At 33.6% G+C, this 23551-nt stretch overlaps 1 protein-coding gene across 2 annotated transcripts in view; it reads right to left on the bottom strand.

Moving 5' to 3' along the window:
- Window positions 1–313: 313 nt before the first annotated feature.
- The window catches only part of LOC142974956 (sodium-independent sulfate anion transporter-like), a 47980-nt gene continuing 24742 nt past the window's right edge, over window positions 314–23551 (bottom strand). For both annotated transcript variants that reach the window (XM_076117536.1, XM_076117535.1), the window contains exons 7-12: window positions 23383–23544; window positions 16974–17114; window positions 12728–12873; window positions 11003–11284; window positions 4423–4567; window positions 314–2742 (exon numbers count right to left, since the gene is read on the bottom strand). In XM_076117536.1, coding sequence (XP_075973651.1) covers window positions 2699–2742; window positions 4423–4567; window positions 11003–11284; window positions 12728–12873; window positions 16974–17114; window positions 23383–23544 — 920 coding nt within the window. In that variant the 3' untranslated portion in view covers window positions 314–2698. The remainder of the gene's footprint in view (window positions 2743–4422; window positions 4568–11002; window positions 11285–12727; window positions 12874–16973; window positions 17115–23382; window positions 23545–23551) is intronic.

Below are 23551 nucleotides of genomic sequence, written 5' to 3' on the forward strand. Positions count from 1 at the left end.
CTCGCTTGTAGCAGAGCTACACAACTACCGCAACTACGCACTCGCTCCCCGCGGCTCGCCAACTCGTTTCCAATTCTAACTTCAGCAAAATAGTTCACACCGCAGACGCCAGGGGCGCTGACCAGATTTTCATTTATTGATAGCTTATCGGTTGTCAGCAGAACCAATAATAGAAAACCGCGCTACTGAACTGAAGCTAACTAAAGCATAGCGTTATTATTTCATTGTCTCGTTCGATACTTTTAGTATTTTCGCCACACCTACTTACATATATTGCACACTATAAGTTACAATAAAAACACTAATATGTTTTCAAAATATTCTTAATTTATTTACATTGACATCATATATTTCTTTACAGTCATACAACTTAAACTTAAATTATTTTAGCACCATAAGAGAATGTTATTCACTTGATTTTACATCTAAACAGTATTGAATAGTCAATCACAGTTTGTACGTATACATATTTTGTATTTACATAAAAAACCTTAAAAATACACATTTACAATATAATTACAAATATTAGAATATCTTAAAATATTTTTAACAATCGGTTATAGTTTGTTTTATAAGTATTATTACACGTTTTATGCCGTTACTATTAATTCATGTTAATCTCTTTAATTTTAAATTTATATTAAAACAATACTAATAATAATACGTTGATCAGAAAAAGCAACAATACAAAATTATATTTTTGTTTTACCAACCTCCGACTATTTCGTAAAAAAAACTTCTATTAGCACGAGAAGACCTACGTTATACTACCATTAAGAATTTTCTGTACACAGATTAAATATGCGTAAAATCTAACCAAAAAAAAATGGAATCACCGAAAAGTATGTACGCGCATAACTTTTAAACAACTTAACCAAATTTAATAATTATCTTTCGTGCGGGAGTTGTCTTTAAAAAAGAAAAAAACAAAATGTTTGTAACTGTCGTGAAAAGGTTTCTATGGGATCAAAATTCCCATAGGAATGGAATTGACGGGAAAAAATTTGACTATACCCGGACGAAGTTGGGCCGCTAGTTACAAACATATACAATTTTTTAACCGTTTCACGTGCGAAAAAGAAACAAACAACAGGACAAAAATCGTCGAACCTATAGTGAAATTCTGGAAACAAATAGGACAGCGCAGTGAGTGTGTATGATAGATCTCTCAAAGCTAATACGTAGCGCAGTCCGGCTACAAATCGTTACACAGACCAATGCTCCGATGATCTTCGGTTCACGTCCATTGGATATGCGAAACAACGTTCATATACAGATATGTGAATGTTATTTTCCTTGTTATTGTATGTTGCGAAATGTGTGTGTTTGTGTGTGCTTTTAGTATATAGCACATAGCGCTTTTAGTAGTTACAAAGTTATGTTTTCAAATTCATGGCATTGTTACTAGGTTGTTTTTAAAAAGTAATCGGCAATATTTTTTGCGTTTTTTATTTATAATCAAAATTATGCAACATAATTTGCCTTGCATTCTGGTAAAGTAAGTAACACTTTTTATAATGGAATTTTAAAATGATAATCGTAATAAATAAAACTTTAAGTTATTTGTTAATAAACTTATTATGCGGTTATTATAAAGATATTTGCAGTATGAATCTCCAATCAATAAAAATAATAACTGTGTTGCATAATCTTGTTTTGTGTTGAAGCACTGAAATTGGTCATAATATACAATTCAAATATACTTAAGCATTTGAAACGTACGCACATACTTGTAAATTAGTACCTAATTATACTTACAAAATCTCGTTAGTACTAACTAATAGAATATTTACATAAAGCTCACTTCACTACTTAATTAAGAACGGTATATACAAATACCTACATAAAACCTAGAAAATTGAGCAGTACTAATATTAAAACATTAACTTTACTTTGATGGTATTTAAGCTAATTATTTCTATTTTCTACTAAAAACGTGGTAAGAGTTCTACATTAAGGTTTACATAATATACAAATAGGATACATTTTATATAATTAATAACAAAGTCAATGAAATCTAAAATGTCTAATAGCTGCCTCAGTGTCTATAAAAACCGGGCAAGTTGCGAGTCGGACTCGCACACGAAGGGTTCCATCCGTATCTTCAAAGATTATAAATACACTAGCTGACCCGCGCAACTTCGCTTGCGTCACATAAGAGAGAATGGGTCAAATTTTTCCCCGTTTTTGGAACATTTTTTACTGGTACTCTCCTACTGGTCGTAGCGTGATGATATATAGCCTATAACCTTCCTCAATAAATAGGCTATCTAACACTGAAAGAATTTTTCAAATCGGATCAGTAGTATCTGAGATTAGCGCGTTCAAACAAACAAACAAACAAACAAACAATCAAACAAACAAACAAACTCTTCAGCTTTATAATATTAGTATAGATATTCTGGGAAAATTTCAAGCGTCTACTTATTGCTAATATACCTATACATAGATATCGAGCAAAATTTATTTATGTTTTACTATTTGGGTACGGAACCCTAAAAATTCAAATATATTCACAATTAGGACTGCGAAGAATCGAAAAATAGACTTATTACGTACTTAAAAATTACTTCTGGCTAACTCACAGCCATAAGTTTAATTAAGGAGGATTCAGAAAACCTTTTTCTGTAGCCATTTAGTTGCCACACGTTTACAGAAAAAAAAGACGTAAATGATGAGCATCATAAGAATGTGTTTCTTATAAAGGTGTGGTATCACTATTACCGTATTGTTCGTCCGTACCTGAAACAATAATGGCAAATTGAAATTGAATATCAGTATATACATTAAGCAATCGAAATAATTTGTCCGCCAAACGAATTACTCTGATTGCGTATTAAACCACCGATTGGCGTGATTCCAATAATGCTTAATAAACCATGGGCGTACTATCAATATGTCACGTGCCAGTAAAAGTACTTGGGCATGTTTATAGGCTTTTAAAGAATTTAATGGTATTGCAATCGTTTGTCATGACTGGTTAAGCTGATTGCCGATAATGACCACTTAATATTTCAATTGACTTCATTTGCTTAAGTTGGGAAATGATTTATTACTTCATATCGTAAAGTGAAGGTAAATTCATTGTTCCTTTTGTCGTTTTTTAACTTCTGTATTAGGGAAGGTGTATATTTGACGGAAGATGCGTCGGGCGTAACTTAATTTGTATGGGCTTCGCACCGACGCATCATCGATTGAGTTTGAACTGTCGAGTGTTTTTCTATATATTTTCTTTTCTGGCGTTGAGCGACTGATAATACGCGACGTATGTTTCGTCAGATATGAACCTTCCCTTAATTCTGTAAGAACCATAGTTAGTTTTATAATCTGAATTAAAAAACATGCATTAGCGTGGTGGAATTAACGCGATCACGCATTTTACCTTTAAAAATACCTGACGTTTTGGTGCAGATTAAACTGGCAGTCGCTGACTGACCTTTATTTACACATTCTGGTATATAACAATCATGCAACGCGGAATTTTAAAGGTTATGAGAAAAAAATGCATTTTATATTTTTATAAATATAAAAAGCAGTGATAGCTGAGTGGTAGATATAAGTTGAGTTGGTACCTCCCACGCAAGTGGTTGTAGGTTCAAATCCGAGGCAACACACCAATGACTTTTCGAAGTCATGCGTGTATTAGAAATAATTATCATTTGTTCCAACGGTGAAGGAAAACATCACCTTGCATGCCTCAGAGTTCTTTAGAACCAGCACTTGGCCAGCGTGGTGGACTCAAGGCCTAACCCCTTCCTCATTACGAGAGGAGACCCTTGCCCAGCAGTGGGACATTAATGGGTTAAAAAATGATATCGTTGTCTACATGAACGTTTAATAAAACTCACAGAAAGTTTCAAGAAATACCAAAATTTAACAACATTTTCGTAGCATGTAACGTATCGCATATTGTAGCGAAATGGCATTCGTGTGTTAGTGAAATTCATGCACAGCCAATTAACAGTGGAACTACGCTTCGAATAACAAACTGCACATGAGTTTTGGACGTTTTGACCTATGACTGACTGTTTAGGGTTTGTAGTTATGACGAAAACGATTGACTACAAATATTAGCACGTTTTGCATTTTGTATATGTAATGGAATATTTTGTTTGATGTATTTTTGCGACGGCTGCCCATTTACTACGTTTATTAGATTTTGGAGTCAATTTCCAAGATGTATGATGTGATATTTATATTTGAGATATTTATATTTGAAATGATGATCATAATATTATTTAATATATAATATGTATTAGATCTTTACACTTTAACTGTAAATGGATTCATCATCGAAATTAGAATCTGATGCTTAAGAAGCCAATATTTTTGACTGTTGTAACTAATCATGACAGCCTCCGACCTGTTATTAATTTAAAGTATATATTGTAATACAATGAGCAAATATGTAATGTTACTTACTTGTAAGGTAAGCTCGTAATTGATCACTATCACAGCAAATAGGGTCTGGTAGTACACTGCTCAGTTGTGCCTTCACTGCTGGCTTCGCGTTGCACCATATCACTCGCCCGGTAAGAGACCAGTCTTGCACTAACATTTTAAGACTCTGAAACAAAAGACAACAAGTTTGTTATTTTTTTAACAAAAAGTAGGCTAAATTGTTAAGGTCGCCACGCCGCTACCGTTGACTCGGAGCCGGAGGTCGTGAGTTCGACACCCACACGGGACTATAAATTATTTGTGCAATCCATATACAATTGTTTCGGGTCTGGTTGTACATTGTGTCTGCTGTTTGTATGTTTGCAAAAAAACCCAGGGCCGTAGTAGGTACAGGAGTTGTCTTTAAAAAAACCCTATTGTGTCCTGCATACTCTGAGTTACTTTCTGAAGTTTTAATTTAGAATATAACGTTTTCCAACAAAAGCAATTCGAAATCTTTTTATTAATCGTAAACTTTAAACATGCTGAAATGTTATAAAATGCTTTAATAGTCATCACAAGCTTCAGCTAGTTTTATCCATAAAAATCTGACCGTATTTTAACTCACACATTTGTGTAATTTTAAGAAAAAACGTATTATAGATGAACGTTTCATTTGTAACGGTTTCAGACTGACCGGCTTACGCTCAGTATGCAATTTGTCATGGGAATATTATATGTTCAACTTAAGAATCTTCATAATAATAATGTATCTCAATAATAAACTAAAACGAGGTATTGAAATTGTTATCTAAAAAGTTGACAAATTCTTTTTGATTCAATAATAACAAAAAATATTTATAAAAGATTCAAAAAATAAATATTTATGCATATAAGTACCTCTAGATTATCAAAAATCACTTTCAGTAAGACTTTTAATACGAGCAAAATCGCAGGCAAAATTGAGATTAAACAGATCTCTAGTTATTTATTACATAGCTCATTAATAGTAAATGCAAGTAATCCCGTATTCTGTCTTTATATGCCATGCTAATAGCTTGCTGAATAAAATCCCTATGTAATCAAACGCTGTGAAAATATTAACATACAAAATGCAATAATGAGTTCGCCCCAGAACCCGCTTATTGTGTTGAATATTCAATGCTTTTACCCTTTTATAGATATAATGCTTAGGTATTGTGAAAAACCGTTCTTAGAAAATTTAATTTTCCACCCGTAATTGAAAATTTGAATGGCGTCATGGTATGTAGGTATATAATAAAATCGGAACGTTTGTAAGTAGGTTTGTTAAGACCGTTATTTTACGGCCTGAATGTTTTTACGTTATTGCTGGATTTGTCATGTGTATATTTTTTTCTTTAGAAAGGAATTTCATATATACTCATAATATCACGCCTGTTATACTTAGACAAGGTGTAGACAGAGGTGTAAATACTCTCACGTTTAACCATTAGCAATGCCAGTCCAATGTCATAGAGAGCAAGCCTATGACTAGCTCGGGTTATTATTGAGAATAATCCATACTAATATTATAAATGCGAAAGTAACTCTGTCTGTCTGTCTGTCTGTCTGCTACTCAATCACGTCTAAACTACTGAACCAATTTGCATGAAATTTGGTATGGAGATATTTTGATACCCGAGAAAGGACATAGGCTACTTTTTTCTCCGGGAAAATGACGCATTTCCCGGGAAAATTCAGAAAATTCAACGAAGTCGCAAAAAATCAATATTATAATGACATTGAATTAACAAAATTCCGTTGCCATGGCAACTGTTTTAATGGTGGATATGCCTTAGCGCGACTTCGTTATACTAAGAGATATGAATATTTTGAGAATATTTTTCGTGAAAAACAAGCATATTTTATATCATCACGCTACGACCAATAGGAGCAGAGTAGGTAACAGTAAAAAGTGTTACAAAAACATGGAAAATTCTGACCCATTCTCTCTTATGTGAAGCAAGCGAAGTTGCGCGGGTCAGCTAGTTTCATATAAATTAGTAAAGCCATAACTTTGCCCGACCGAGGAGACGAACCTTGTGATTTGCAGTCGTGCACTACCACCGAGACAGCACGGTGGTCACTTTTGGAACAGTATGTACGGGTACTAAAAAGCATACTCATTTAATTACAAAGTTATTCAACTACAAATATTTTCCTTTTACATATCATGCTCTACAATATTCACAAAGTAGCACATTACGAGTAACTGTACGTCCACTCTAGTAATTATGAAACAAATTAAATGCGTTGAAGCTATCCACTTAAAACAGGCACTGATATCACACTCTTGCAGTGTCTATAAAACGAACACAACTTTACATACAAAATTATGAATTTAAATTGTACCAAATAAGTAGCGTTACTGGATAGTATTAATATAATATGTGTATATTCATTTTACTTTCAAGTTCGAAATTTAATAAAAATTACATGTAAATACGAATGTTCTTATACATTAATTTCAATGCGTAAAAGATAACCCAAAAAGTGGAACCGAATTTATTCATAGTAGCAAAAATAGTTCCCACGTCGCTCGCTGGAGGCGCCGCTCAACAGCTCGATTGATTAGGTACTATTGACTACCAAAATATTGTACCTACTGCCAAATTTTTTCCTAGGATACCGGTCAGAGGCGCTGATCAGATTTTCATACAAATTTTCTCGATGACAGGTCGGTTGTCGATAGTCGATAGTAGAAGAGAATCGAGCAACAGCGCCTGTAACGGGCGTCGTAGGAACAAATTTGGCAGTACATTCTAAATGTCAAATTCTCGATACTCGACAGTACAGATTATACAGAATTGCCCTAAAGATTTTCATACAAAATGACTCGATAGTTAGGCGGTTGTCAATAGTCGATAATAGGAAATCGGCTTTCTGATGTAACTAGGATAATCAACCCTACCTAACACATATTCGAACATGACTGAACCATACATGTATGTTATAGTTTCTAGACTAACACGCTTAGAACTGCAGTGACTGAAGCAATTCAATCAAATCAGCTTCACTGAAAGGCCTGACCGGACTGCACATTGATAGATTAGTTTAGTTTCCTGAGATTTCGAAGGAAGCCCATAGAAACGCATTACAATGCTTCGTCCTAGATTCGGCTAGTTTTGCTTACACTTATAGTAGGGGTTATGTATGACAAGATATGGATGTGAATGAGGGAGGCAAGAGAAGTTTATAGGTATCGTTCAAAGTAGCGTTCTTTGGTCTCTGTTTACCCATATGAGAAAAAGGCGTGATATTATGTATGTACTTACTTGTAGCATTATATAAGGAGCCTATTTCCGCTAAAATGTATAATAGTAATGCAATAAATGCAGATATTAAATGCTAAATATGTAAACGCTTCTCTTACTTAAACACCAGCTTATTATTTATCGTTAACTCTTGACAAAAGTGATAAAGATTACTATTACCTTTCTGTCCTTGGCTGACAGTGTGTAGCTTAAGCAAAACTAGGATTACTAATGTAAAACGCAGTATGTAATCGTTAATATCAAGTGGCGCGTATTCAGAAGGTTTAACTAATAACATTGTGGCGCATGAATCAACGTTGCATGTTTTGACGTTGCGGCTTGCGGTCAATAGAATATTAAATTGATGATAATTTATACACTCCACTCCTGTTTAGTTTAATACGCTTAGATATTTAGTTTAAATTAAAATATTCAAAATCGATAACCAATCAGCGATTTATTTATTTCTAGAATGAATTGTAGAACAAAATGACATTTATTTGTCAAAGATAGTTTTCACTACAATAAAATTTTGTGTGAACCTAATTCTTTGACATACATAAAACTACGTTTCTAATACCTTAGATAGACTAGACCAATAGACTTTTAACACAAGCGGTTTACTAGCCAAAAGTAAAAAAATACGTACAGTTGGGTAGTTGACTGGGTTAACGAAAAATTATTAAACTCGTACTCGTAAAAGGTTCATCTAAAATGCTCATACTATGTAGCTTTTTTTTGTAAATAATGTTAAAATTGTAATAATTACAGACTGAAACCTTTTATAGACACTCATTTTATAGATACCAACTAATATGACATAGTGACGTCACTATGTCGTATTTCTATACTAAAATGTGGTTTTGATTTCATAAAGAGTAGCTACTCTTTGTCTCAAAGAGACTCTAGTCTGAACTCAAAGTTGGCAGTCAAATCAGCATCATTATGTAGATAAAAGAGTAATGTTAAAAATTTACATTTCTATTAATTTGTCAGCAATACGTATCCAGCAAAAGCCGTGGAAACTTTTTAGTGAGACGAATGACGCGGCTCTCCATCGCGTTTCCCGCAGTGCTATGGTATACAAATCGTAGTGAAAGCTTTTAACTTTAAACCTATGTGAAATATTTTATTAGGGTAACTCGCACGTGACATGCTTTTTACGTAACTTTATCAAACTATTTTCTGAATGCCGGACGTACGATACGGAACGGCATGTGTATTAGAATGGACATGGAAACGTCAGTCTGATTTTAAAAGCTTTGGAGATACAGAGTAAAAATTCTCTACGTTTACGAAATATGTTCGACCAACAGTGCGTTTGCAATTTACTATATAATGACGTAGTATTTCTAGTCAATAGTGTGTTGGCAAGTTCCTAAACAGTTCTCTGAACAACTTATTGATTGTATTGGAAAAGGCTATTATATACCTAAATTAATTTGAAACTTATTTACTGTGAATCAGTTTAAAATAGCAAGCAAATTTTCCGGCAAGTTACATTCAATAACTGTGGTTGCCTTTATATAGTTTACAAACTAAATATTAATTTTGTCTATGATAGTTTTCAATACATTAATTGACGCCTTTTTTTCTACGCATATATGTAGAGACCAGAGAACACTTTTACTTTGATGCTTCAATCTCATCAATATATGTTGTCACACAGGACTAGCAGTAACAAATTGTCCAAATATAAAAAAATACTTTTATTCTCCCTAAAAATCTAAAACGTGTCCTCGTTTCCTATATTTAGACTATCCGTGGGAGTATTTCCCCGCAAAATTTCTATCGATAATTATAAAAGAGCCTTGTCTACGCCCACGCATGCATATACTACATGCCTAATGACATTTAGAAAACTTGTACGGTACTTGTTATATATTTTTTTCGATAACATGAGCTAAGAGTAAACAAGTAACAACGACGCACCCCCTTTTGATATAAACCTGACATAATTTCCGACATATGAGTCCGTGGGTGTGATTTACTATCTATTGTACTTCAACTTATTTTAACGATTTTAGTCTGAGATTTACGAGACTGTGTGCTTGATATTGTACTGAAAACTCAGGAAAAGACAACTTCAGAAAATTATCTAACTTAACTGTATTTTAGACTTCGTGACACAAGTAAGTATTTTTCTTACCTACTGAAACCTTTAAGTACTGAAAAATATTCTAATTTATATAAAAAATACCAAATGTATTTAGCGCGACCCGTGTTGCAAACTCGAAACCTTATGATCGACAGTTGCATACACTCCTGACTGTGCCATAGAGGCTCTTTCCTTAACCCTAATCCTTTACAATCTTAAGATAATTCTTCTCTAAAATGATTGTTAACCGCATATGAACCAACATTTGCCTTACATTTCTGAGAAAAGAATGCCCCTATTTCCTATTGCACTGTGAATGTAAACATACACGGAACACTAAGAAGCGAAACAAATTCAATGTCTTTGTTAAGTTGATAGTTTCATTCGTCTTCGCAATTGCATTCCCTTTCGGATAAAGCAGAGTTAAAGCGGTGTTATCACTCAGGGGTAGTACTAAGAATTGTTCTAAGTAGCTGTATATAACATAGAGTTGGTTGTATAACTTTTAAACTTTCGAGTTGCGTGATTATTGTCTAACTTCATTTGATTTGTCATTGTTAAGAAACTTGTGGCGCAACCCATGCCGGAAGGAATCCCTTGCCCAGCGGTGGGATAGCAATAGCCTTGAGTAGAGCTTAAGTATTGAGTAGAGCCTCATAAATGAATATAAAAAGGACTGAAAACTTCCTGATGCTTTCGTTCTGTTTGGATCATATTTATAGAGTAAACACCGCTTAATGTGACACAATTCGTAACTCAAATTAGAACAAGCATTAATTAAAAATAAACAAGCAAATTACAAAGGTAATCATTTCTTTTCCGCTCTTATCCCGCGACACGGAAGTTTATAGCTCAACATTATTATATTTTTATTAAGAAGCTTAATTTTTTTCGTAAAATTTTAAAACAAATAAATGACGATTATGATGATATTTTTTTATTTCTTCATTCATTAATGAATAAGTTAAATTACTATAGAAGAAAGTCGTTAATCAAACGAACGAGTCGTAAATTTTAATTTTTAAACAGTTTGTAATACATTCTTAGTTAAGAAAAGGGAAGATTGCTTGCGACTGCATCAAATGGTTTTAGAAAAGAAAAGGGCCCGGACTGTTTTTGACTAGCAAACTTTAGACTTAAGCTTTCAACACTTTCCCAGCGCATGAAAAGAACATCATCCATCAGTAGGACATCACACAGCTAAAAAAAATATTAATTAAATAGTAGTAAGCAAATAGAAGGTACATACCTGCAAGAACGTATAATCCACTCTGTACAAAGAATCGCAGTGCACAACCAAAAGATCAGCAGACCTCACTCCACTGGCTTCAACATCTCTCGAAACTCTACCATTAGTCCCATTCTGTCCATTCTCTGTAGTCACTGGAAGAGACTGTATTGTTGTGACTGGGACTACTGGGACTGCTCTAGTATGTTTCAAAGCAAGAAGCTTGGAACGAACTCTTTCGGCACCGGCGAAGTTCAGGCCGCCGACTGGATGAATTGAGTAGTGTGGGGGTAGAGTACCGTCCTGTGGAAATAAATTATTGAGTCAATTTTTATCTACAACCTATGTATTTTTTGAGAACATATTTATGTGTAGTCAGTTATGGGATATTAAATAAAAGGTATTGATGACAAGTTAGTTTAAAAACTGCATTACTCGGAATGTTTACTTGAAATTACTATCATGTAGTATTTTAGGTACGAATAACCACGAATTAAAGCAGCCTTTAAAAAAGCAGCTAAAAACGAACACGGTTTACAGTAAGCAAATCTCGTCCGTGGCATTCAAACAAAGCATGCCCCAAAAAATCTTTGCGTCTTTCATGTAAATGAACAACAGAAATGTGAAATTTTTCGCCAACACACGTCAAAGTAGCTAATCCCAATTTGTAAGCCTATTGTTTGTTAGTGCACCGTTACGTCTAAAGTGTCACAACGATGAAAAAAACACCTTGTAGAGATCCCACACAGTGTTTTTCAAAACATGAATTTTCGGTATTTTTCGTCACGCAGTTAAAAATTCTAAAATTCCACCGAAAACATGGAAAGTGAGCCGCCATGGATAAAATTCTCCTGGCATATATCAAAAGTCGGTGGAAAAAGCGTTGATAGAGTGCTCGAAGGCGACAACTTAACGATGCGTCATTATTTAGTGCGTTTCAACCCAGCGGGTATATTTGGAACAAACTTTCTGAAAAATATATTGCGAAAGTATGAGGATGTCAAATTGTTTTGAAACTTCTTAAGTCCTGCTACAAAGACGGTTACAATAGTACTAGTCTTTAATGAATAGAAAAATGGTACCTAAGTTAGCAAGTAAACGGATAAATTCGTAATAAATAGTTCAATGCACTTCACTCTTTTCGTGAACATAATGATGATTTCCCAAAATAGGAAATAAATTTCCTTATAAATTTTGTAGAGTAAGTTTAAATTTGTACCAGTAATACACAAGAAGTAAAGGGAAAACTTTCTGTATGCATGCTTGACTCGCATTTGATAGAATTTTATTCCAAGTTACGGCAAAGTTGCGAGTTATGTATGAAGATGCCTTTTCACACCAAAACTAAGTTCAAATGCTTTAGCTGTTTTATTCGTTATTTAGTGGCTCATTCCTCTCTTAGTGGGGAAACTTTTTGATATTTACAGCGAATTTATGATGATTACTGTTTTATATCGGTAAGTTATTATAAACGGAATCATTTTGGGAGTTAATTTGGACTTTCAGAAATTGGTTTAGCCAGATTTCCTTTAGCGATTTCTTTTGTAGTTAATATAGACGACAAAAACACTATAATAAAATACTGACATGATAAAGTTAAGGGCCAGCTTCAAAGTTTAGAAATAAGTGCCAAGTAACCTATTTTGCAAGACAGCAAACATATGAAAACAACCGTTAAATTTAACTCATAGATGATGATCTATGAATCTGATACTTAAAAAATGTAATTTGATTTGTGTTACTTACATTAACATATTGAACATCCAAAGGTGGTCGTGAATGGTAGTACAGAAGCAGAAGCACGTCGATGCCCACGCCGCAGATCAGACCGATCTCAATGCCCAAGAACAGACAGCATAGAAAACAGCCCACCAGTGGGATGAGGTCCAGTCCTGAGAGTAGAATTGAATGATATTAAAAACATTAAGTAGAAGTATAAATAATTCACTAACTGTATGAAAAACTGACTGCCTAGTGCCTATGTGATTCGTGCAGTCGTTTATACAACTGCTGATCCCGAGGTTCCATTCCCGGGTCGAGCAACATGCTCTTTTAACTTTATATTGAAATATGCATATTAATAAAATGGCGAAACGTGGGTGTATATCAAACACCTCTGCCTACACATTTGGGTACAACAGACGCCACAGTATTATGTATGTATAACAAATTAATATTAAATCTTATGAGATTATTATATAGTATTGTAGATTCAACATCGAGTTATTTTACTTAAATTGTGAAACTACATCAATTTAAATAAACAGTCCCTGAACTCATTTATTTTGCGCTGAATTGATGTAATGCACAACATGGAATGAGATTAAAGTAAAATGTTTGATGGAATTTTATACAATTTAAATCTAGGTTTTATGTATCGAATTTCCGCGATTTAAAGAATCAATCTAGTACGAAGCTTGTGATGTGATTATTAAATCAAATATTAACATCTTAGAAATAATACCGGAGATGATGTCGGTGTACCGTGCACTCAAGCTTGATCTAGGCAGGTAATTTATTATAACAGGATACAAGGGCGCTGATCGAAAATACGAAGTACGTAATTATGACAGAATGTGAATAGCCGGGCCTGACTGAGCGAGGAGCCTCGCGAGGCAATATCTAGGTCTCTTTTCTTTCAGATCGATATAAGCAAGACCGAGATATTGCCTCGCGAGGCTCCTCGCTCAGTCAGGACCTGGCTATTGGCAAGTAGTAAGGGTACTCATATAAATGAACAACGTGGCAATAAGTTGTCAATAGAGCAAAAATGCGCAGGTCAATATGAACGTATCATCTCGGACAGTCCAAATATTTTTTTTTGGTCAGAAAATTATGCATAGGGAGTACAAAAATTACTACAGTTCGTTCTCTTTTATTTCGCCAAAGTTAAAAAAATAATTAAATACCATTACATTATAATATAGTAAAGTATTTATGGCCAATAGCTCTATAGTTACTTTGTCTCGTAATTCGCAAGGCAATTTATAAAAGTGACCAGTGTTCATAAACATTACTATTGACTGTTTTTATCGCTTACTTAGAAAAAGTCTATCGTAATGATTCTCTCTCGATTACCCTAAAATATCATTAGCGTAAAGTAAACTACTAACATTTTATATTATTTCATTCAGTATAAATTGGAATGGGTCCAAAATTACTGAGTCGAACAAAATGTACAAAATAAATTACCTAAATGATGATGAAAATAGCTCGAAGGAAAGCCTAATAAGAAATAACGAATAACATTCTGATTTTCCATTAGTGCCAGCGGGCTTACGGGCGTTTCTTTTTAAACATAAAATAACTATTTCAGTCATGCCATCAAATTGAATATAGTTTACTAAAGGCTTTTTAGTTAAGTAATAAAATATAATTTTATTCAGTATAGCTAATCTATTTATTCAATTTTACTACCATCTTAGTTTCACTGTTTTATTTTCTATATTTTGTCACTACAGTCCATCTAATATATATCTATAATGTAAACGCATTGTGCTAGACGCGCTTTAATCATGAAAACAAAAAAAAATAACGTCTATTAAGACTATGAAGACAAAACAGTGTTATTATAACAAACATTGCAAAAACAGGATTACAAGAAACCCAAATTTTCCGCAACCAATTTATCTCATAATTCCAACTCCCTTACTAAATACGAGGGCTAATAAACATGCAAAAATATCGTTAACATTGTACATAAGCTTATTCATTTGATGCCACATTTTAATTAAAACGGCGTAAGCCTGAAGGCGTGACAACGAACGTACATCGCTATATTAAAAAGTTCTTTCAGTTTTGACGGGACCTTAATGAACTTAATTTCATCAGTTTCTTAATTTTATACCATCTTCCTAGGCTTTCGTGTTAATGTCTTTATATAAGTTATTCGTTGGGTTCATGTTTATAATTATGAAAATGTAATTTTGATTCGTACTTTCTGATTTGATATAATTATCCTTCCGACAGTGTTACATCACATTTTGGAGTACGGGATAGACATAATACATTAGAAGTTGGCTTTTAGTCTAATTTGATAGGATCTAAACATTAATTTCTATTAAAACACGAATCAATTATCTCCACAATTGACGGGCACAGCACTTCACTTTTTAAGATTCTCTCATTCCAAAAAGTTTTTAAATGTGTGTCATTGCATTATCATTGTTTACAATACATAATAAGAGAGCAACAGTCTCTAGTATCATCACTGAGATAATTCAGAAACACGTGTCGCTTAGTGTCCGTGAAGTGATCACGCTTTTCACCGATAACACAAGCATATTGGGATAGATCATGTGCAAGTCACCGTCACTCAGAAGACGCTGATAAAGAATAATACGTCATAGTTCATTGACCCCAGACAGCTAACATTGAACGTCACAGGTTCAAATATCTGTTAGTCCTATCTGATATGAGTGATAAGGTCATTAAGAGATCCTGAGACAAAGATCACCTTATCTTATGAGACACATTTTCTTTATTTAGAGAAGCAAATATAGATTGTTTGTTTGGTTTATTTTAACATGTAATGTTTAGTATAAAACGTAATTGGTATGATATTTTCCACTTTTTTATAAAAACGACTACCGAAAATAGCATGAGTTATTAGCTATGTCCCTTTGACTAGAATGATTATGATAAATTGAAATCGTTGTCGTAGTAACCTTTTCAAAATATTTATGAACCTGTAGTATCTAATAAGTTGTACTGAAATAAGCAGATAGCAACTTTAGCCACTAGTCTCTTAATTTTATGTTTTTCTTACTATACAGAATAATAATTATGCTTAAGCATGTTTAACTTACGCATAATAATACAATAATAACACAAACTAAACTTTAGCAACTGACGAACTTTGCCTTCCACCGCCGAATGGAATAACATTTTAATCTTTAGTGGGATTACAAGGGGTCGTTTAAGTACCTGGCTGAATACGAAAATGGAATTTAATGGAATACGATAGTAGGTAAATATTTGATTTTCCCCCATCCAAATTATTCCAAGAGTTTTCAAGTTAGCTCAAACCAGTTGTTGTCAAAATTTACTTTTTACCAACTTTAAGGTCATGCTTTTCTGGGTAAAGTAATTTATGAACGCTTTAATAGCTACTTCAAAGGTTAAAATAGATTGAATGACAAAATAAAAAGTAAAATTTTCAACAACAATTTTAAATTAAAAAAATCTTATTATGCGATTCACTGGGTTGCTGTCAATTTGATATGCAACGATGTCAATTTTGAATTATCTTTCTTTTGTCCGCTGAATAAATCAAAGGACCTAACTAGTTTAAGTCTGCCACTTAATTTGAATAGTAATAAAGTTTGTGCATGAAAAGAAAATATTATAACATCAAGTTATCCAATTCAAATAAAATATTAATATTGTTTGTCTTTCTTTGATAATTTAACCTTATTAAGGGCCGTACTCTGATAACTTTATTCGGGGAATAATTTCGACATATTTGACAGTTAGAAGTATAAAGAAACGGCCAATAACATCGAAATATTTCTCAAATAGAATTGTTTAACGATGTAATAATCGACCTTTAGTTACCAAAGAGTATACCGTAGCATAATAGGTAAAGGAAGCGCCAAATAACTTTGTGTACTTGAATATATCTGCAAACCGCACAGAAGAGTGCTGTAGTACTGCACTATTGAACTTGAAGTTATATTGAATTTAACAATTCGTTTTGAATTTAACGTTTCTATGGCATTTGTTAAGATGGCTGATTTTTTATTTTTCTATAAAGTTTGTCGATACCTAGCCGGTTATCACAAGTCTCTTTAGTGATAAAGGATCGCTCCTTTACAGACATAACAACGACGCTATATTCTCTCCGTCACCTGCATTATTGTCCTAAATCTCTTATTTCATTACTTCCTTGCAGCGGCTTGCGGCTACATTCACACACACAAAGTTATTTGGCACGTGTATATAACATCTGAAAGTAAATTCACGAAATAAAACAAACAGATCGTATACTCACTGCTAGTCTTCCACAGTCTCTTGAGAATAGCAATGTCCACCATACACAGGACAGCGCAAACGATGACCGACGCCAGTGCGGAGCGAGGGATGAAGTAGAAATACGGTGTCAATAGTACCAACGTCAATATCACGATTACACCTGGAATATGTACAAGAGAGTTTTAGAATCCAATGTATGAGTAGAAAAAGTAGTTATTTCTTTCATTCTTCTTTCAATCAAAGTGTTCTTTACATTTAAGTTTTAGATTAAGATATCTAGTATAAGGTACAATAGGATTGACATTGTCATTTTTGTACAAAAATGCTGTATATTAATAAAGAATAAAAAAAAAATAAAAAAAAGTGTTCTTTTAGGAGATCACAAAAATTTTAAGTAATACGCATAAAACAAACAAACAAATATTTCAAAAGTCGGCACGAGAAAAAACAATCATACTAGATTTCTCTATCGTTATTCCTAAAGTTTAAAAACAAGCATTTAATTTAAAACAAGTACCGAAACTATACTCCCGTTACATACCGACGAATAGATATTTTCTGAACACAGATACTGGAAAATCGGAACCGTTTATTTTTATTAAGTAACTTAATCAAAGTAAATAAAAGTATAAATTGTCTTGATTTCTGCCGTCATCACGGTTTCGAATTCCAATCCCACATTATTACGGCAAAGATAAATAGTGAATGTCAAACAAATTTCCAATTAATATCCATAAAGCAAATGTATAATTAATATCCACGATTCAGAGTTAGTAAGTGTAAAGGCGCTACACCTGTACAGTCCGCCCAATTAATATGGGAGCTATTCAGAGATTAACACAAACGTTAATTGCGCTGCCATTACTAAGATTACAATCACGGAGATGTGACAATATACGAGAAGTAATGTTTCGTCGCCTCCCTCGGTGTCCTACATACAAATTGCCGCTGAAAATCCTCCTATTAGACTCATTGCCTGCAGTAAAACGCAATGTAATATTACACAAAGGTATTTTTGTTACTATTCGATAATAAACTACAGCAAAAATAGACTTGTTTTTTTGAAAACTCAATAAAAAAACATTAATATAAATAGAAAGAGAATCAGTGTATTACAAACTTGTAATAAGTTTTCTATCAATAGAAAAGTTCTATTGTATCATCGTAACAAAGAAAGGAAACTCTTTTCTCGTAACACGTTTATTAATATTGTGTAGCAGATCTTTTGTACAATAGAACAAACCGAAGATATATAGCACAACAGCAGCGGAAATAAAAATCATAAGTATCGGCATAAATCGCCGAAAAGGTGAGTGCATTCAACACAATGGAGCCACAAATCCACCTGACAGACATATAAAGGGGCCCGATGATATTTCAGACGTATATTTGAAATTGTAAAACCACGGAAACTTGGCTGTGACAGTAAACTACGATGCAAACTTTTAGATTTATGAAGTACCCACTATATAACTCTAGAACGTTGTTGTCGCACATGGCGAAAATGATTTACGTCGCTAGATTTACATTTGTCTTACTTCAAACATCCCATTTCTGTTAAAACTAATCCTTAGATTAAAAGCTGGAGATTTCTCGTGTCTCGAACATGAGACAAGCCACAAATCACAAGCTCTCGTCTGCTTTGGCTTCGACGAAGTTTTGAACGTTGGAATTTATCTGAGCAGCATTGAGCTGATTATAAAATCCTATAAAATCGATATAGTTAGCGAAGTCTATACATCATTTATTAGCCTTGCCGTGGTAATCGTGAATTATTCAAACGATTAGAGAAACATTTACGTTTGTAGTAACTTTGTGCTGCTACAAATAAACCAAGTTGTGGTTTTGTTTTTTGAAATTTTGCAAGTTTAACAATGTTAATGGAATCACAATGTAAGTAGTATTTTTCCTGGTGTTCATTAATAAGATCTTAATAGGTGATTTTTTTTTGGTTTTCTTTATACTGATTTTACTCTATATTCAGTTCCTTATCTTTTCTACAGTAACAATACAAAATCCTCATAACACAAGAAGGTATTTCATGAATGACTACAACATAGTTACAGCCTTGATTAACAATGTAATACAACATTTTAAACGAACTTTGATTTCAACATCTCTTCATTAACGCGATTTTGTGCAGTCGGCGAAAATTGATTTTGTATATAAGGTTAGAGACAGGAATCAGATTTTCATACATAATTTATCGATAGCTAGGCAGTTATCGATAGTCGATAGTTGTACAAAATGGTCCCACCGATCAAGTAAACCGCAAAAAGTCTGTTTTGCCAAAGTTGGGCATTACTCTGATTTTCCAAATAATCCAAGCCGCAATGTTAATGTCGGACTAACAAAACTCTATTGAGATTCAATTGGGGCGAGTAAATATTCATTGGGAAGACCCTGAATAATGTAAAGTCGAAACAGACCAAGTTCCCCGGTTGACATAATGCGACACACGATCTTTGACCTCGGCCAACTGAGAAATGGCGTGGCATTTCGTTTTGTATCTTCATCTAACTTTAATTTTATAACTGTCACAATTTCATTTCTCAAAACTCCATTAAATCTGTTATATTTTGTTCTTTTGTATCTCAAATTTATTACTGTATATAGTTTTGTACATGTAAAACAATATTTTACATTTGACGGAAGTACATATACTCTCATAAAAAGTCTATTTATTTTTTGTTCGTACTCGAATCGATGAGTGCCTGGATTAAAAAGAAATATTTTAAACCAAAAACATAGTTTTAACATCGAGTAAAAATTTATTGCATTTCCTTTCAACTTATTCGTAATTTGCATATCTAAAAGATTGAAAGCATGTTTAACGTCCAAAATATGTAATGCTAATGAATTTCGTATCTATGTTCCAGGTAGCCGAAGTGGTGAAATTTATTGCCGCATATAAACACGCATGAAATAAACCTTTATATTGAATTAAACTGCTTTCACGATTTATATTAGTGGTTTAAGTCGTTCCGCTTTGAAACAAAGCACCATAAAATGTTTTAAAAAACTCTCTTCCATTTAAGAGTGGAAAACGATCGTAAACACTTTTCTTTTTTAGTTTTAATAGCCTCATTAATTTAATATTCTTAAGTGTTTGACAGCTTTAAAAGCAAGTGAAAAGAAACCAATATTTGTTTCAGTTTTTATTATCACTTAGAGTTCCAGTTAAGGAGTTGATTGGCTCGGCGTAGATTCTACACTCAAAGGAAAATGAAGAGAGGCTAGTTAAAGCTCATTATGACGAATTAACTTTTATCTTTGTACTTGTAGGAAATGGAGAGAAAAGTTATTAATAAAGCCTTCCTTTTCTATCTTTCGTAACGAAAGCAAGTCATGATTATCAAGAATAAATTAATTTATAACTTTTTTTTAAGATACGTGTACCCTACACCCTTATTTATTTTAAATCAAGTCTCACTATTTTTCTCATTCTAATAAAAATTGTCTATTCTGCTTATACAAATACTTATTGAATGAATTAGTTACATGTTAAATTGTATTGCATACTCAAAATCAATACAACATGCAATATCAGTTTGCAACTTCAAACAATTTGTGTTGTAGGTGTCAGTACTGAGAAATGGAGACCCAGTACACACTGACTATAACTGCCAGGCTATCAACACCTCAGTTAATCGATTAGACTATGAAATCTAAGACGTGAGCCAAGCCATATCTCTCAAACACTTTCTAACTACAGATGTAGTCTCAAGACAGAAGACAGATGACGTCCCGGAAAAGTTTTGAACTACTTTATTGCACGAAAACAAGTACAGAGCAATTCCCGAGACTTTTAATTTTATTACACTTGAATTCAAACCCATTAATACAACTCAACAATGTTATAACATCAATGCAACTCGGAATTCTTACTTAGTTGTTCTATGTATATAAAACGCATCTCTAAAATGTTTCAAGGAAATGAAAGTTGACTGCTACACTTAAAACTGTCCCGAGGGCCCACCGAACACGGAAGGCCCCTTCACAATGACAAAGTGCCTCAAGCCCCAACAATCGTCAAAACATAATAACGTTAACTGCTAACAAATTGTTACAAAGTAAATTGAAACAAAGAAGTCGTAAATAGCCACGGAGCGAAGAAATAAGACGGATGTCGGGAAACTTTCAGCTGGCGTGGATGAAGGCTTTTGCACAGACAGATATATCCTTATTGATATTATAAGTACGAAGAGTTTGGCTTTCATTGTTGATTGTTGGCGATGAAGCTGCTGAACCAATTTCAATGTTTGGCAGCGAAAACTCCCTTTGTTAAAGTCCCCTTCGCATGTGTCAGGTTCACTGAATAATAAGTCGCGGGAATTTGTTTTGTTTTGTTATTTTATGGCACCCGTTTAGGTGCAGGTAAGTACGCCACTTGGGGGAAGTTGAAATCTCGCTTACTTCTCTAATACAAGGCAATCTAAGAGGTTTTGAATATTTTCACTGAATACATAACAATGGCTCTTATTCACTAAATATTGTTTTTACCTTGTCGATCACATTTATATTTCTCGCGGTGCTCTATCACTATCGACTACCGGCTACGCATTGAAAAATCCTATATGAAAATCTGATCAGCGCCTCTAGCGGGCAACCTAGGGATTATTTTTACAACACATTTTAAACTATTCGTATAAAAAGAATCACGATACATATATCCCGATAGCCAATAATGTGTAGTGTAGCTAAAGTTTGCAACACAAGTATTTCAATACTCCTAAAGTAAACACTAGTTAAATTGAAACGAGCAACTGTAATGTCAGACAAAGATATACACATGACAATCGGAATAGACGGCTTAACATTGAGCCTCGGGGCTGCAGGGCTCTCGTTACTACACTCGCATTGACTGACCGTTCAATGTTTGACATCGCTTGTTCGGTGCAGGAGCCAATTAGCTACGCTTTCCGATGTATTAATGTTGGTGCTGTGGCCTGATTTCTGGTAAGTATTTTGAATAATTCTGTGGTATTATTGATTAAGTTATACGTTTTCGTAGGTAAATTGGAATAGGACAAATATTAACTGTGTGAGCATGAAAATAAAGTAAATTATTAAGTCTTTAAAACATTTTCATTTTCAATGCAATGTTTTTCAATGAAAGCGATCGCAGCTCAGTATGTTTATAATTTTATTCAAAGAGGAAATGGATCTGCCGATGACGGTTTTCCTAATGAATTGTACTATATTGTAAGTATATTATTAGTTTGTATTACGTAAGCAGATTTTATAAAAGTGTTGTGCTGGTTGTGCATTCGAACCACGTATGGGCATGCAATTCACTTAAGTTTTGTATGGGTATTCTCATCCAATTTTCCGGGAAGACCAAATTATTTTTGTTGACCTTATGCAGAAATAATATTGAAGAAATTTTATAGAAACATGGTTTTTGGAGCTAAATATTTACTTTATACCGTAACTAAATTGTGGTCATGACTACGTCCGCCCGAAAAGATTTCCCGTGGTAAAATATCACAATACCTTTGTGTTAATCTAGGTTTTATCTTTTTACCAAATTTCATCAAAATCCACTTAGCAGTTTATGCGAATAGAGAAACAAACTTTCGCATTTGTAACATTAGTAAACGACTCAAAGGCAATTGGCAACAAGAAAATAAGAAAGTGGTTATCAAAACCGTTAATCTTATTACTTAATTCATTTTTATTACATCAACTATTTATCCGCTATAAATACATAATATAAATTATTGCACCACACCTCTAATAAATCTTTGATAACAAAATCCTGTTCAAAAGTGTAACCAAGTACTATTATCTTGATCTCAATGCAATCTTAAATTATCATGAGGAATTTTAAGGAAATTATCGGTTTTGACCTTTAAAATATCTCGGATTTCATTCTTGCAATCTATATTAGGGCAGGTCTCCGGACCATATAATGTATTTTAATGGAAAATTAGCACTTCATTTAACAAAATACGTGCAAAAATATTCTTCTTAGTTGCTTTTAGTTTATGTACCATTTAGGAAAAAGGGTCTGTGGGTCAAGTAAATTAATAACATTTTTTAAACGAGTAAACATTATCTAATTGATTAACGATATTTTGATTTCCGTTTATAAATATCAGAAAAAAACAATTTTAGTAGAAGATTATACTTCTCTCTTTTAAATCTTGTTAAAGCGCACTCTAAAAAACGTAATCACCTAGAAATTCTCAGTGCCGTTTAATAAAAATAAATCATGTTCCCAGTACCGTATAAATCAACCACATAAATAAACCAGCTTAATTATTACACGAATAGCCAATAATCCCAGCGGGTGTTATAAAATATGGTAGCGTCGAACACGTATATCCTTTCACACAGTCTTATCTCTCACGAAATTCTATTTGAGTAATATGCTAGTGTAACAAATACCACATTTAGCCAATTTCTACGATCTAAGTAAATACCCGTGTAGAATCCGGCGGCTGGCGTCCTGACTCCTGAAGCCTCGCTTACAGCGCTGCGGCTGAAGGAGCCGTTCACTGGCATCGACCTGAAGAAAGCGCTGACTACGTTGCAAGCTCCGAGTGCCACAATCTCTTGAGTCGCGTCCAACGTTTTCCCTTTAGCTGAAAT

The sequence above is a fragment of the Anticarsia gemmatalis genome, chromosome 8 (genome assembly GCF_050436995.1).
Source record: "Anticarsia gemmatalis isolate Benzon Research Colony breed Stoneville strain chromosome 8, ilAntGemm2 primary, whole genome shotgun sequence".
Taxonomy (NCBI): domain Eukaryota; kingdom Metazoa; phylum Arthropoda; class Insecta; order Lepidoptera; family Erebidae; genus Anticarsia; species Anticarsia gemmatalis.